Source organism: Anas acuta, chromosome 2 (assembly GCF_963932015.1).
Source record: "Anas acuta chromosome 2, bAnaAcu1.1, whole genome shotgun sequence".
Classification (NCBI taxonomy): Eukaryota; Metazoa; Chordata; class Aves; order Anseriformes; family Anatidae; genus Anas; species Anas acuta.
In genome coordinates, this window is record NC_088980.1 from 117,979,416 (window position 1) to 117,997,202 (window position 17,787).

Genomic DNA, 17,787 nt, shown 5'->3' on the forward strand with positions numbered 1-17,787 from the left:
TTAAATTGATAAAGTGTTTTGTTTTGTTTTTAATTAAATATACTCTAAATATACTTTAATATATTTTAAATATACTCTAAAAGTTCTTCTTTAATATTCTGAACTTTTAAGGCCAGAGAGGTATCTGTACTTTGCTTTAATATGGCTGACAGAGTATTGCCTTTATTAACTTTCCTGAACAGTAATGTCCTTGTTCCAAGCAGCATTTTATTTTTTCGTGTTTCCAATTTTTCCACACTCTTGCTTTTAAACATTGTAAATATATTCTTGCATTTTTGAGTCTTAAAGGGCTTTTCCTAGAAGAGCAATTCCTAGAGTAGTTATTGACTTAAGAATAAAGAAACTAAAACAAATTTCAGGTCAAACAGAAATATCTATTTCAGATCAAAAGAGAATATCTAGCTGACAGTTTATTCATAGAATCATAGAATATCCTGAGTTGGAAGGGACCCTTAAGGATCATCAAGTCCAACTCTTGACACCGCACAGGTCTACCCAAAAGTTCAGACCATGTGACTAAGTGCACAGTCCAATCTCTTCTTCAATTCAGACAGGCTCGGTGCAGTGACCACTTCCCTGGGGAGCCTGTTCCAGTATGCAACCACCCTCTCTGTGAAGAACCCCCTCCTGATGTCAAGCCTAAATTTCCCCTGCCTCAGCTTAACCCCGTTCCCGCGGGTCCTGTCACTGGTGTTAATGGAGAAAAGGTCTCCTGCCTCTCGACACCCCCTTACGAGGAAGTTGTAGACTGCGATGAGGTCTCCCCTCAGCCTCCTCTTCTCCAGGCTGAACAGGCCCAGTGCCCTCAGCCGTTCCTCGTACGTCTTCCCCTCCAGGCCTTTCACCATCTTCGTAGCCCTTCTCTGGACACTCTCCAACAGTTTCATGTCCTTTTTATACTGTGGTGCCCAGAACTGCACACAGTACTCAAGGTGAGGCCGCACCAGTGCAGAGTAGAGTGGGACAATCACCTCCCTTGACCTACTAGCGATGCCGTGCTTGATGCACCCCAGGACACGGTTGGCCCTCCTGGCTGCCAGGGCACACTGCTGGCTCATATTCAACTTGCTGTCTACCACGACCCCCAGATCCCTCTCTTCTAGGCTGCTCTCCAGCGTCTCGTCACCCAGTCTGTATGTGCAGCCAGGGTTTCCCCGTCCCAGGTACAGGACCCGGCACTTGCTCTTATTGAACTTCATGCGGCTGGCGATCGCCCAGCTCTCCAACCTATCCAGATCCCTCTGCAAGGCCTTTCCACCCTCATGCGAGTCCACAACTCCTCCAAGTTTGGTGTCATCAGCAAACTTGCTCAAAATACCTTCTATTCCTACATCCAGATCGTTTATAAAAATATTGAAAAGTACCGGCCCTAAAATGGAGCCTTGAGGGACCCCACTAGTGACCGCCCGCCAGCCTGACACAGCCCCATTCACCATAACCCTTTGGGTCCTACCCGTTAGCCAATTGCTCACCCATCGTATGATGTTTTTATTTAGCTGTATGGTGGACATTTTGTCCAGTAGGATCCTATGGGAAACCGTGTCAAAAGCCTTGCTGAAGTCCAAAAAAATCACATCAGCTGGTTTCCCTTGGTCCACCATACGGGTGATCTTATCATAAAAGGAAATCAGGTTAGTTAGGCAGGACCTACCCTTCACAAACCCATGCTGGCTGGGACCAATGACTGCTTTGTCCCCCAGGTGCGCCTCAATAAGTTCGAGAACCATCTTCTCCATGATTTTACCAGGCACTGACGTGAGACTGACAGGCCTGTAATTGCTAGGGTCTTCTTTCTGACCCTTCTTGAAAATTGGCACAACATTTGCCAGCTTCCAGTCTACCGGGACCTCTCCAGATTCCCAGGATTGTTGAAAAATAATTGAGAGAGGTTCCGCGATGACGTCCGCCAGCTCTTTCAGCACCCGGGGATGAATCCCATCCGGACCCATGGACTTGTAGGGATCCAGGTGGAGTAGCAAATCCCGCACACGTTCAGGGTCGGTTGGGAGTTTGTCATCCCCACCGTCCCGGTCCTCCAGCTCAGGGCACCCTGGGTCCCGAAGCCCATCATTGGCATTTAAGACAGAGGCAAAGAAGGCGTTAAGCGTCTCTGCTTTGCCTATGTCATTGTCTGTGAGGAGACCTTCCCTATCAAGGAGCGGTCTGGTCTATGTTCAGATTTGGAAGAATTTGGAACTTTAAAGGGCTTTTCTATATCCTAGGCTATGGCACCTTAGTCACCTTCTTCTATAGAAAAGATCTTATTAACAGCTATTTGGAATTTCGTCTTTTAACAGCTTTCTTCATTCCAACAATAAACTTGTTCCCAGATGGCTAATTCTCTGTTCTTAGCATTTTTTTTTTTATTATAACTTTTTTTACTTGACTCTTGTGATCAACATGGTCCTCACAATAGCATGAATTTTTGTAAGTCGTACTTCACAGCAACTCTGGAATCAACAACACGTTTTTATTGTTTGCCTTCTCAACCCAAAGCAGATCTCCAATTTTTGTCTTCAAATTACATTTTCAACCCAATAAAGACAATTTCTCTGTCTACACCAGGATAGCTCATGAAGTCATAAGAGATAAAAGAGACTTACTTGTGGAGGTTTTGCACTTGTTTTCCCAAGAGATTAAACAAATCTATTCATGAATATCATGTTTACAAACCTGGTTTCTAAGGCCCAGTTCAAAAAAGCCAACAAATGCATGCTTTAAGCTATCTGTGTCCCCAGTGCCGGTGTGAGCTGATTTATGTTAACTTTCCCATTAATAGTCAAGAAAGATGACTGAGCAAAGAAGAAAACAAACATGTAAGGTCAAGAAGGTGATTATACTAAGATTTGCAGTAGGGAAGAAGGGAAGATACCATGAAGCATGTTTATCATGCAGTTCTAGTGTATGATAAAAATCTATCATATAAATGGCTTCAGTGAAAAATCCTTATTCCAATAGCACACTGGTTGAAATCTTCCCAAAATACTATTCGTTTCCCATTTACCTAATTCCCGCTAAATTATCTGTGATTTTTAGTGAAAGTCAATTGCTTCACATTTTCAGAATTATTGAACACCTGTAACTTTCATTAAGAGTTAGCTTCTGGATCAAAGTAACTTTCAACACAAGTAGAAATTGAGCTGGTTTGGTTATTTTAGTCTATGAAAGTAGTAGACATGAGCACTTTACTGCTAGAATGTGTATTTAATGTTTTAAAAATTACTTCTTGGTAAGTACAGCAACATTTTGAAATTGATAATTCACAATATTCACCGGCACAGAAAATACCAGTTATCACATGTACTGTTTAATTATGAACTCAAAGAGAGTAGAATAGCATGAATGAGATAAATTTACTTCCATTAAAACACAGAGCAATGCACAAAGCTAAAATGATAAATATTCAAAAGCAGATACATACTAAGTTTAACTAAAATATATTTTAAATTATTTTCACATTGCAGGTGGATGTTTTCAAAATCAGAGCAGTATACCTTGGCAAGTTGAACAAAGTTCTTGTTGGATTTAAGAGTCCAAAAAAAGGTCAGCAATTTTTTTCGGTAAACTTGTAGTAAAATTAATTTAGATGATCAAATTTAAGGAATCCTGGAACTTCAGAAATATCTTAAATTTAAGATTAAAAATCATAAATGTTCATATTTTTTTAATTTTAGAAAAAATGAAATTACTCTCAATTTCTTGCTGTTCATTATTTCTGTTGGACCATACATGTCAAGTTTCTAACTTGGTTTCACTAAAATAGGCAAAACATTCCTATCAAATACAGTGACACTGTAAAATGGTAAAATTATATGTGAAGGTTTTCTCCATAGAAGTTACTATGTATTTTTGATTACTGTCAACTAAGCCTTTATTTTTCACAAAGCAATATGACTTCATGCTTTTGCAATTTTGACATTTTTTCTTCCTTTCCATTTTTGGATGATGGATATTTTAATTTTTAAGAGAGATTTTTTTTTTTTTTTGTTAGTTAGTTTGTTTGTTTGTTTCCAGTACTTCAGTACTGCTTTTAAGTAAAGAAAAGAAAATCAGTCCATCAGATTAGGAACTGGAACATGGAAGGAAGGCTGTTCTAGCCTCATATTTTTTTCTTCTAATCTCATTAGAAACATATTCTTTCTTATGGGATTCTGAATAAGTGAGGTTGAGTGGCAGATAAAAAGGCTGCATTTTCTGCAGCATTTTTTTTCTTGTCCTCCTTCCAGCTCAACAGCAACTCTTAGGGTTAAGGAAATTGCTTACCTCTTAAATAGCAACAGCAAGGAGCATCATGAATTGATATTTTCTTCAATACTTTGGCTACAGTTTTGGCACAACAGTCTTTAGAGGAAAAATAAGAGGTTCTGCAGATATACCAGTTGTGGAGTTAATGTCAATAATGCAGATAAGTCTTTTCCAGTGCAAGACTTGGAGTATAACCAATTTTACCAAGACTCAGAGTTCTGAGCCTTCAAACACGTTGTTTCCAGAGAATCTACAAAATAGCCTCCATCAAGAGAAATCCTTCAGCTAAGTTTGAAGCTTATTAGATAGCATATATCTTTGCCAGAAAGGAAGTTGTGTTTAGTGGAAAAATTACAGAAGGCCAACTGCATCCTGGGCTACATCACCAGAGGAGTGACCAGCAGGTCAAGGGAGGTCATTGTCTCCCTCTGCTCTGCCCTTGTGAGGCCACACCTGGAGTGCTGCATCCAGGTCTGGGGCCTGCAGCACAAGAAGGAATTGGACCTGTTAGAGCGCTACAAAGTGCTGGAACACCTCTCCTATAAGCTAAGAGCTGGGGATGTTCAGCCTGGAGAATGCCCCTGTAGTAGCCTTCCAGTACCTAAAGGGGGCCTACAAGAAAGCAAAAGAGGGACTCTGTCACAGAGTGTAGTGATAGGAGAAAGAGAATGGTTTTGAATTTAAAAAGTTCAGCCTGAAGAAGAAAAGGCTCCAGGTTGACCTCATTGCAGCTTTTCAATACTTAAAGAGGGCTTGTAAAAAAGATGGAGATCAACTTTTTGCTCAGTCAGACAATGACAGGACAAGGGGGAATGGTTTTAAACTAAAAGAGGAGAGATTTAGATTAGAGATTAGGAGGAAATTCTTCACTCAAAGGTTGGTGAGGACTGGAACAGGTTGCCCAGAGAAGTTGTGGATGTCCCATTCCTGGAAGCGTTTGAGACCAGGTTGGATGAGGCCCTTGGAAACCTGATCTAGTGGCATCTCTGCCACGGCAGGGAGGTTGGAACTAGGTGATCTTTAAGGTCCCTTCCAACCCAATCCATTCAATGTATTTATATGGTAGAAATCCTGATATACTGTTTTCTTTTAGGAAATTTATAATATCATTTCATTTGTGGGACCTCTATGCCTTCCCATCCTTTTGGGCACTAATAGATCTAATTTGTCCATTTGTTTATTTTCACAAGGTCTGAAAAAAAAATTAAGAATTCTTCACTGTATCGAATATACTAGAGAGTAGGAGAACAGACAGATACATACACACACAGTCAATATATTTTCAGAAGTCTTGTTTCCTTAAAAAGTCAGACAAAAGAAAATATTTTATTGATTTTCTAAAGATAGAAAATTATGACTGCATGCACAGAACATTTTGTTGCTTAAAAGGTATAAATTAATAATGTTCTGTTTATTTTCAATCAGATGAGTGGTTCTTGGAAAAAATTGTTATAAAAGAAGTCAGCTACCCTTTTTCTTCTCACGTCTTTGCTCACAATGACTGGATCAATAAATGCTCTAAGAAAGATTTTGTAGAAGTGGTAATTCCGCTCAAAGGTAATGCCAACAGAAATGTCTTCAATTTATGTGAATCACTATTGCATGGTAAAGCAGAATAAAGTCAGCACAATGCTATTTCACAGTGTAGCCAAACTGAACAATGGTATACCGATGTGTGAGTGGCTGGGGCCAGGCCCAAGGCAAATCATGTCTTCTGAAAAAAAAAAAAAAAGAAGAAGAAGGAAGAAATCATGCCTGGGATGGAAAAGGTGGGAATGGCAATGCTGCAGAGCTTGTTCTTGCTGCTGCCAGAGGAGGTAGTAATGAGTAGTCTACCCTTTCAATGGTTGGCATCACCCTTGGTGATTAGCAGCAAGTGCTGGCAGCATGTATCCTGTCCTTGGAACAAAGCAAAGAAGATAGGCCTGGCACTTGCACAAATGCCACATGTGGATTTGTGAGGCTGCTAGCCTGGTTTTCCACACCTTCACAGGGTTACAATGAGTAATAGGGCTTTTTGTGACTTGCTTGTGCTGGATCCAGCCCTACGAGGCAAAGAAATTTTATGTTATGGCTCATACTATCTTATAACTTAGGCATGGACTCTGAATATATGTTTGTTCCCAATGCAGAAATGTCTGTGACATCTCTTCCTACAAAACAAATTGATACTAAAAGTAGAGGACGATGGCAAATGTGGGTGCACTGTACACAAGTACCAGAAGATGTGCCTGATATTCAAGTTGTTGTATTTGGAAGAAAAGGGAAATCTCCTGCACAGAAAGTTCAGAACCTGAATGACAATCCATTTTTGGTTAGCTTCTTTTTTTATTTTACACAAATCTTACCAATGCTTGCCAGTAAAGTAACACTTGTAAGCTCTATATGTGAAGTTGTGTGGAATGAATTTTTGTTTAACAGAGTTAATGTTTACACCCCCATATCTTAAATAAACAGCACTTGAAGTTCTTGCATAGGGGGTGATACATATGACTTACCAAAGCTCTCTTTTTGGGTCAATTGCAACATTGGCATGAAAAACCTTACTAAATTTGAACTAAGGCTAGTAGTCTTTAACAGTAAGTCAATAACTAAAGAACTTATCTAGTACTTACTTAGTACTTCCTTTGCTTTTTATTTCACAAACCTCATCTAATCTGTTTTCACTACTCAGAAGCTATGTATCTTTACCATGAGCTTGGGCCTGGTCAAATACCAATTCTGTAATTTATGCATTAAATTAATGGCACATTGATTGAATGGACAGGTGATTGAAACTGGGCCACCCCTTTTCATAAACATTTTTATTCTTAAACATGAAAATTCAGCCATTACTTATCTTCTGGAAATAGGCAATAAACATCATTCTCCCCCCACCCCCCTTTTTTTTTTTCTAACAGTTGACTGTTGGAGATATTGGAGATATAACAAAAGTTTCCTTTGTGTTATCCAGTCCATGTTTGCGAAGAGGAATTAAACTTCACAAGGTATTCCAAATGCACTACATATAAACATAAAATACTCTGCTTACTACTAGTATAAGTAGCTGTTGTTGAAGACAGATTGGTAGCTTCGGCTTTGCACCACATTGGCAGGGCCACACATCTTGTGGCTCAGTTACCTTATGTCTACAGATGATTGTCTGCAGCTTCCAGATCTCTCTGAGGGCAGACCTGCCTTACTTCTGCCTACTGACACACATATAGCTATACCGATTCACTGATGTGCAGATCCATACTGCATGGTTCACCAGGACGTGAAGGGCAGCATTTTCTGCTGATGTTAGAAGATGCTAATCCCTGCATGGAAAAACTGACAACCTCCTCACACAGAGCAGCCTAATTGTGGAAAGCAATTAAACTGATGCTTTTTTTATTTATTCAGTACAACACATTCATCAGTGGACCTTGAACATCTGACTGAGATTTAATATGTACTTAAGGTCTCTCATGTAAAGGGATGGTGAAATGATTTAATGTTGTCAATATTATGATTCAAGCAGATTTTAAATGTATACCTTTCCTCAGGTGTGTAGGAAGATTGAATAGAAGGGTGTTGGTCCTGATTACACTTGGGCTTTGGGGAAAAAAAAAAAGCTTGGGTGTTAATGCAAAGAGAAGTTGTGTTAATGAACTATTCCTGGAGGCAGGTGTCTAAAAAGTATTGTGTACATAGCACTGAATAATTCTCAAGACAGTAAAATTATGGTTTTCTGAACTGGGCCACACAGTTCCTTAACCCTACTGCAGATTTAAACAAAGGGTGATTCCCTAGATCAATAAACAGTCCAGAAACTGTTCTGATGGGAAACTCTAGAGACAGCTGCATTCCAGGGTAGAAGCTGAATGAGCTTATGATATTCGAGGGGACATTAGGTCTAAGTTTATGAGCTCCACTGAGGGTAGAGGAGGAGTTTATCTTGTTCATATTCTCTCCCAACATATGTTTGTCAGCTAATTTTGTAGTCAGCTAATTCTCATTTAAAAAATACCTTTCCAGGCCATTTGATAAAACATTCCAAAGACTGACACTACCCTCACAACATCCATTACATGATTAAGTAATGTAAGATTTTAGTGCTCAGAATAGGTGGTTCAGAAAATGGCAGAAAATTCATAAAAGTCATAGTTTGCTATCTGCTTTCTTTACAAAGACAACCCTCTGCAAATGGCTAAGTGATTTTTGTTCATACTTTTAAATACTTCAGTAGTTATTTAATAAATGGTTTATTAGTAGCTATACATTTTTACTATCTGCAAGGCAATGGCTTGCTATAGACCTGTGTAGTCTCTTCTACTGGTGCACTTACAACTCACAACATTAGCCACAGTAAGATATACTGCTTGTGCCAGTAATGTGCTTTTAACATCTATTACTCATTTATCAGTCTGTTTATAAATTATTTATATATGGAATCTTAATCTAAAATATAAGAGTGTTGGTTTGGTTTTAATAGAACTCTTATAGTGCAGTAAAAAAAAAAAAAAAAAAGATAAGCTTTATAGAAATCGAAAGTCTATTGGAGTCAGTCAGTATGTGTAATTTCACTATGAATCAGTGGTCAAGCCAAGTTCCAGTTGAAAAGAGCAAAGAATTGTCTTCCTTATTTTCTCATTAAATGAAAGAAGTAATAGGCAAAATTTCAGAAATCTCACAAAACCACAGAGTACAGATGCAACTGCAAAAGATAATATAGAGATAAAATCTCTACATTCCTTTTGCTACTCTCTTGTCTATTCTGATTTTTACAATAGCATCAGAATACCAGAAATTTTCCAGCTGATCTATGTTTCACTGTATGCTTTTTAGGAAATGATCCAAGCTTAGCTAGAATGTGTATATTTTCTGTAACTTTTGAAGACTTATATACTAGAGAAAACAAAAAAATTGCTTAAAAGCCGTCTCTCCCTTTCCAAAACAAAACAAAAATTACTTTTACTTTCATAAAGTAAAATGTAGATAATATATGATTTGAGATAAAGATGCAATCTTATGACTAATGACTAACAAGAATTTGTCAGGTACATTTTACTGCATAAATTTACACTTTTTTTTTTTCTTTTTTGAGGGGGACAGTTTCTGTTATGTTTATGTAGTTATAATTATATTATATAGTTGACCCTTTGTCTACTTTTACTACCAAAGGACTTTGTGATACTCGATATTTAATTAGGGATGTTTATACTGGTAGAAGTTAGGGAGGATATCCGTGTGTGAAAAGAATATAGACATTTAGTAAGGATATTCAATTACTGAAGGTGCAAAAATGGATACACAACACACTGCAATTTCAGTGGAATTTAATACTGTCTAAAAAATCCCACTCTGTTTACTCAAACTACTAACAGTTTGGTTCTGGAAATCATCATAGGAAATTGTTTACATTCATCTGGAAGCTTTTTGCCTGATCTTATGAAGCACTGAGCACATGGCATAAGCAGAAATGGAAAATATTCAGTAATTATATTTCTAGGAACAAGTCTGCCATTTTTTTTAAACTTTAAACTCTAAAATTCCTAATAAATTATATAATTCAATGGTATAATTATGTATGCATTTCACAGCCTACACTTGAAGTCTATGTAAGGAAACACATATTCAAAAGTCAGGATTTCCAAACAGTGGTATGTGTATCCTGTATGATGAGCCACAAGCTTCTGTTGCTGCTGCAGGTGCCAGCAGAGGTAGTAAGTCACCATAGTAATTTTGGAAATTCCTGCCTAAAGGTTTCAATTACAAGTGACATTAAGTTTTCCCTTTCTCTTTCCCTTTCCCTTTCCCTTTCCCTTTCCCTTTCCCTTTCCCTTTCCCTTTCCCTTTCCCTTTCCCTTTCCCTTTCCCTTTCCCTTTCCCTTTCCCTTTCCCTTTCCCTTTCCCTTTCCCTTTCCCTTTCCCTTTCCCTTTCCCTTTCCCTTTCATTCTCCTCTCTTTCCTTTTACTTTTCCTCTTGTCCTGTATATAATAATTTTATACAAAAAGATTCTGATTTCTTAAGTCATTTCTGCAGACTTGCAGTTATTAGCTATGTATCACATTCAGTCCTGAATGTTTTAGCACCAGAAATATGTCTGCATATGTTTGATACTTTATTATTCTGTATTTTATGAATGGCTCTAGAATAAAACTCATGACCTAGGTTGCCCTCCTGTGAGCCTGATCTCTGCATGAACTGCATCAGGAGCTAGGAAAGCAGGATCCCAAAGCCATGCTTCTTCAGTTGGTTTGGAGGTTCTAAGTTCACAGATTTTGAACCTAATTTACCAGTCTCCACTGGAGTATTTAAAGTTAGGAGGGATTAATCTGGACATCGGCTCTCACTTAATATTGTAATTCATTCTTGAAATGAGACCTAATTTCTTCCAACTTTGAAAATCCTAGCTGTGACACAGCAAGTCACATCTAAACAAATAAAAAACAGCAAAACAATTATTTTTTTTATATGGGCAAATTTGAAATTCTGAAATTGCAAGTATGCATGTATCAATTTAATCTGTATTCTTCACTTGGTTCCTTGCAAACAGGCCCTATGCCTGTGTCAATACTCCATGAGGAATACAGCTATTAACAACAGGCTTCAGAATCAGGGGCTTGCAGCACCCACTGTAGCTCTCCTTAGGCTGATAGCTTTTATAAACTGTCTGTGTAAAAATAGGAGGAAATGTCGGTTTCTACAGGGATGGAAACAAGAAACAAAATATTTCAGAGAAGGACATTTGTTTCTGCTTCTGCCTGCAGCTTCGGCTAAAAGACCTGGACACTAAACAAGACTTGGGCTTTTTCACTGAAGCCCAGTGTCTGTTTGGAGAAGATGGATCTGAGACTGTGACAGAGCTAGCAGCAGTCAGACCAGACAAAGCACCACTCAGAGGTATGTTGGTGAACAAGAAATAAATACACAAGCAAGTACATACACAAACTTCCACAAAGTTGTGAACTACCTAATGGAATGAGCACGAGTAGGACTATGAAGCATTTTATAATAAAAAAAACTCACTGAAAATTATTTTTAAACATTCAGTCAAAGTACTTGGGTCTTTAATAATATGTATGGTTCACATATTTTTTCTGGTTTAAACTAGCTGATAAATTGTGTTCACTAGGCTAAGTACCAGTTTGAAAGTCTGAAAAATACATAAAGCCCAGTTAGTATATTTTTGCTGCAGTCTTCAGAAACAGATACTTATACTATGTGAGGGAGGAAATCGCAGATTTAAAAAAGGCATATGCAAATTCATAATGTCATGATTCACAGAAGGAAAAAAAGCAACATTATTTTTGAGGTTTTATTCAAACCCCATTTCTACTGCAGTAAGTCACTGTTCCATTTAATCACTGTATTTAAAATATAACATCTCATTTTGTTCTGATTACATTATAGAAAATATTTAGCAAAGATCATTCATTATACTCAATGAACAGAAGTCTTCTCGGTTAAAATATTTGAAACTTTTTACATTTGCTATCTAACTAGATCTTAATAGTCTGTTATAATATTTAATTCTTCACATAGTTCACCAAACCCATATAGAAAAAATCGTGTCTTGCTATCTCAAGCAGTATTTATTACATAACTCATCAGCAAAAAGTCATGGCAAGCTGTTCTTTGTGGTGAATAATAATAATAATAATAGTAATAATAATAATAATGATAATACATAACCAAATAAATAGCTGAGCCATTTCTCCTGAACAAATTAATTGATGCTGGCCATAATTATCAAATTGCCAGGCAAAAACAGAATGCAGCTGATCCAGAAAAAAAGAGTGGATTTAATCTGTGTTGTATCTGTGTTTATCCTTTGGTACAACACTATTACATTGGTATATCCTTACTCAATTTTGAATTCCTACAAGAATTTAAAGCTCATTAAAAAGCCTGACATAATCAGTGAGATCCTTTTAGCTGATTTCAGTGACCACTGGATAAGATTCCGCAACTAAGATGATGTTTTTCTCATTTGTAACAGTAAACATGGATTGTTGTGTTGATTTACAAAGGACACTTCATCTTTAATGCTGTACTGTGTTGTTGTGAGGTAATTAGCAAGCTATATGAAACTCACACAAAGCATTAATGTCAATTATGAAAACTTCTTTCCTTGGTCTTGAAATCAATCTTTCACCTAGAATATATTGATTTATAATGATTGTTAATTACATGGCTAAGTTTGCTGATCTTATGTCATTGATTTGGTAATGTGTCACTGATTTCTCGTGACAGAAGTTCTTTACTCAGTCAGTGTTCATACGGGAACATTGCCTGCATCAGGGACTGATGCAGACATATTTATCACAATATTTGGAGAGCAGGGAGATTCCTGCAAAAGAAGACTAAACCACTCACATTTTGAAAGAGGACAGGTTAGTACTGAGTTATGTTCCTTACCTGTTTACTGTGTTTCATTTATTGCTTTCTTCCAAAATCATATTTCTTTTCAATTATAAAATACAAGCACTGATTTTACACTGTAGTAACCTGTGGAAAAGATGTGTTGCTTACTAAGAATGGACATTTTACTTGAATTTGAATTGTAGTTTAAGAAAAGTTCAAGTTGCAATAAATTAAAAAGCCACAAACCATTAGTAATTTTTCTTAGAAACTGGAATTAAACCCATTGATGTATAAAATTCTGTGCCTTTATTTCCAGTTGTTTGTGAATTTTACTTACCTATGAATATTAACGTGATATGATGTGACTTCTTCCGGTGACGGCTTCTTTAAAATCTGCTTTGTAAAAATATGTTCTGATACAGGTTAAAAAGAGTTTTCAAATGTGTTAACTATTATAGTCTAATTAACCTATTTATAAGTAGAATCATAAACAGGTAAAACTGCTTGTAAACATACTGTAACTGCTCAACATACTGTAACTAGTAGAGAATTTCTGGTCAACCTGTGCCAGTTACAATATTAATGACTATATCTATACAACGTGTTCACACATACCCTGGAATCAGTCTGGGTATGACTAGATAAGATTTTAATAAGACCTTTCAATTGATCTCTGTGCAATGAAACAGGATCCCCCATACTTGTTTCATACTTTTCTTAAGATTTCTTGTGATTGAGATACCATAGATTTCCTAGGCAATCTGTTCCACTGCTTTGCTAGCTTTGCCCTTAGACAATTTTTTCTTTATTTGCATTACAATGTCAAAATATTTTCTCAAGAATAAAAGCATGGTAGGTTTGCCATATTGATTCAGCACAAATCTCCAGTCCAGACTCATGTTTCTGCTGGCAGCCAATTGCTGGCTTCCAGGTAAGACTATATAAACAAGAGAAACATAGTATATACTCACCAGGCTGCTCTTCCAGCCTGTAGTTTTTGTCAGTTAAATATTTTCTTGATCCAGCCACAACATCCTTGTGTTCAATAGTCACTGATAATTTGTTTCATAAATTAATGTAATTTCCTTTTAAACATGTGATGAACATCCACAATTTCCTGTGGTAGTATGGACCACACTTTAACTACAGCCCACGTAACTTTCCGCATACCAGTTCTATCTGATTTCCATTCTTTTGCTGGAAGACAGTGTGAATAATTTTTTCCTTGTCACCCAATCTTTGCCATTCTTGTTTTTATAGAACTCTATTCTGTGCTCACTTGTTATGTCTCTGGGTTGTTTATTGTTTCTTGAGCAGAAGAACACATCTTTATCACCCTAGTTAACACTGCACGTCATATAATCATAAAATGGTTTTGGTTGGAAGGGACCTTAAAATTCCTTCCTCCTAGTTCCACCTCCCACAAGACCAGGTTGCTCAAAGGCCCATCCAACCTGGCCTTGAACACTTCCAGGGATGGGGCATCCACAGCTTCTCTTGGCAACCTGTGCCAGTGCCTCACTACCCTCTGAGTAAAAAATTTATTCCTAAATATCTAATCTAAATGTTTCTTAGTTTAATAACATTCTCTTTCGCCTATCAGTACACTCCGTGACAGAGTCCCTCTTTTGCTTTCTTGTAGGCCCCCTTTAGGCACTGGAAGGCCACTACAAGGTCTCCACAGGGCCTTCTCTTCTCCAGGCTGAACATCCCCAGCTCTCTCAGCCTGTCTTCATAGGAGAGGTGCTCCAGCCCTCTGATTATCCTTGTTGCCCTCTGGACCTGCTCCAACAGCCCCATGTCCTTCTTGTGCTGGGGGCCCCAGAGCTGAACACAGCGCTACAGGTGGGGTCTCACAAGAGCAGAGCAGAGGGACACAATCACCTCTCTTGCCCTGCTGGCCATGCTTCTTTTGATGCAGCCCAGGAAATGATTGTCTTTCTGGGATGCAAGCACACACTAACAACTCATGTTGAGCTATGATTCTATGATTCTATGATTCTCATCAACCTACACCCCTAAGTCCTTCTCCTCAGAGCTGCTTTTTCAATATCTTTTTTTCTTTTTTTTTTTTTTTTTTTTTACTTAAGTAATATATTTGCAACCTCTTTAAAATTTTGTAGACTCCTCCTCTGCTTCTGTTTTTTCTTCGTTGTAATAGATCTCTTAGCTCAGCTCTAGGTATTATATTCAAAAAACTGTTGCTGTGAATGGTCTGAGTGATATGGTGGACTGTGCACTTTAATGCGGGACACCTATATAGTAGTTTACCCGACTTTTTGAATGTGTCATTTCACATTCCTAATGACCCACGTTGCCCATTTTAATATGAAGATAACCAATACTTTAGAGAAGAGTGAAAAGAGGTAAAGGTATATATTTCAATGAAGCTTACCCCTCCTTTAGTTTACTACTGAGGAAAATGACATAAGCCATGTCATTAAGCAAATACGCTTAATTTACCCTTTTCTTAGAAATAATATAGTGCTATATTCCTTCCTTAAAAAAAAAAAAAAATTAAAAAAAATCAGTGTCCTATTACCTACTGAAATTCATAGAATCATAGAATATCCCAAGTTGGAACGAACCTACAAAGATCATCAAGTCCAACTCCTGGCTCCACACACTCTACCCAAAAATTCAGACCATATGACTAAGAGCATAGTCCAAATGCTTCTTAAACTCCAACAGGCTTGGTGCCATGACTATGTCCCTGGAAAGCCTGTTCCAGTGTGTGACAACCCTCTTGGTGAAGAACCTCTTCCTGATGTCTAGCCTAAACCTCCCCTGTTGCAGCTTGACACCATTCCCATGGGTCCTATCACTGGTCACTAAAGAGAACCTGACCCTCCACTCCCCCTCATGAGGAAGCTGTAAACTGTGATGAAGTCTCCCCTCAACCTCCTCTTTTCCCCCTCTCCCCTCAGCTACTCCTCTTACGTTTTCCCCTCTAGTCCCTTCATCATGTACCCCTTCTCTGGACACTCTCCGATAGTTTAACATCATTTTTATACTGTGGTGCCCAGAACAGCACACAGTACTTGAGGTGAGGCTGCACCAGCGCAGAGTAGAGCGGAACAATCACTTCCCTCGACCAACTAGCAATGCTGTGCTTCATGCACCCCAGGATACGATTGGCCCTCCTGGCAGCTGGGGCACACTGCTGGCTCATATTCAACTTGCTGTCAACCACAACCCCCAGATCCCTCTCTGCGGGGCTGCTCTCCAGTGTCTCATTGCCCAGTCTGTACATATAGCCAGGGTTGCCCCGTCCCAGGTGCAGGACCCGGCACTTGCTCTTGTTAAACTTCATGCAGATGGTGATCACCCAGCTCTCTGATCTGTCCAGATCTCTCTGCAAGGCCTTTCCATTCGACAGAGACAACAGCTTCTCTCGGTTTAGTATCATCAGCAAATTTGCTCAAAACACCTTCTAGTCCTACATCCAAATTATTTATAAAAACACTGAAGAGAAATGGTCCTAAAATGGAGCTTTGGGGGACCCCACTGGTGACAAGACACCAGCCTGATGCGGACCCATTTGCCACAACCATTTGAGCCCTACTGGTCAGCCAGTTGTCCGCCCCTCATCATTCATCACACTCATGTGATGTTTTTGTTTAGCTGTATGCTGGTCGTTTTATTATCAAAGGGAAGATATTTAGTGGTTTTTCCGTAGTTTTTCTATCAAAAGTATTTGGCTATATTTGTCTTTCCTCTTCTACTTTTTCTTATAGTTTCTTGCAATCTTTTTTTTACTTTTTTTTTTTTATTTTTTTTTTTTCCCTCCAGATTTCATTGTTTGCAGAATCCTGTTGCTTTAGTCCAAACTGTGTTATAGGTTTGGACAAGTCCAAACTGTGTTATAGGTAAAGGTTTGTGGTGTTGATTACCTGGATGATATTATTATAAACAATTAGAACAATAATTAATAATTAATAAAGGACAAAAAAGTACGTAGTCTGTGGCATAACCTGGAAGAGAGATCTAAAAAGAAATAATTTATATTTAAATTATGAACATTAATATAGAGTCGGTGACACAGCAGTTAATGTTAAAGAAATCAGAGACACTATACTGAGCAGTAGAAAAAAATGTTTGTTATAGAATCATAGAATGGCTTGGGTTGGAAGGGACCTCAAAGATCATCTATTTCCAACCCCCAAACAGATCTTTCCAAGCAGATCCTTTGATCTGTTTGGGTGATCTGTGTTTTTTGTTTTTTTTTGTTTGTTTGTTTGTTTTTTCTGTGAACAATGAAAGTTTTCTTCAGCTTAGATATTTTGTGTATTCACGTTCTTTGTAATGCAATAGTTTATTGGGAAAGGGGTGAGGAGTGAGATGACAAAGTGTTCTGATGATACTGATATTTAAGGCAGCAAGAATGAAAGTTGGTGGCAGAACCTACAGAAGGACTTCACTACATTGATTGCCTAGGTAATAAAATGGCAGATGAAATTCATTGTAGCTGAGTGTAAAAGAGTGGATGTGAAAGGAACACACCTGTAAATTTGCATGCAAAATGATGGTCTATGAAAAAGCTTCTGCTTTCCTTCTGTGAGGAAGGTGATCATGACATTATGATAACTCCAAAATGGTATCAGTTTCATGTTCAGTTGATGTGAAACCAAACTAAAACAGAACAAACCAAATCATAGAATCATAGAATTATAGAATATCCCAACTTAGAAGGGATCCACGAGGATCCTTTAGTCCAACTTCTGGCTCCACACCAGACCACAAAAAAACCAAACCGTATGTCTGAGAACATTGTACAGACACTTCTTGAACTCTATCAAGCTTGGTGCTGTGACCACTTACCTGGACAACCAGTTCCAGTGCTTGACCACCCTCTCAGTGAAGAACCTTTTCCTAACATTCAACCTGATCCTCCCCTATCACAGCTCCATGCTGTTCCCTCAGGTCCAATCACAGAGAGCAGAGATGTCCCTCCTCTCCCCTTGTGAGATGAGATCTCTCCTCAGTCTCCTCTTCTCTAGGCTGAACAAACCAAGTTACCTCACCCACTCTTCATACGTCTTGCCCTCTAGACCTTTCACCATCTTCATAACCCTCCTTTGGACACTCTCTAAATAGTTTTGTCCTTCTTATCTGGTGGTGCCCAAAACTGCACACACTACTTGAGGTGAGGCCACACCAGTGCAAAGCAGAGTGGGACAATCACTCCCCTTTGACCAGCTAGCAATGCC

General features: G+C 38.3%; 1 protein-coding gene across 3 annotated transcripts in view; it reads left to right on the forward strand.

Annotated features, from left to right (window-relative positions):
* The window catches only part of RP1 (RP1 axonemal microtubule associated), a 188,800-nt gene that overhangs the window by 126,568 nt on the left and 44,445 nt on the right, over positions 1–17,787 (forward strand). For all 3 annotated transcript variants that reach the window (XM_068671868.1, XM_068671870.1, XM_068671869.1), the window contains 6 exons: positions 3,465–3,543; positions 5,671–5,802; positions 6,378–6,559; positions 7,146–7,232; positions 10,981–11,113; positions 12,467–12,606. In XM_068671868.1, coding sequence (XP_068527969.1) covers positions 3,465–3,543; positions 5,671–5,802; positions 6,378–6,559; positions 7,146–7,232; positions 10,981–11,113; positions 12,467–12,606 — 753 coding nt within the window. The remainder of the gene's footprint in view (positions 1–3,464; positions 3,544–5,670; positions 5,803–6,377; positions 6,560–7,145; positions 7,233–10,980; positions 11,114–12,466; positions 12,607–17,787) is intronic.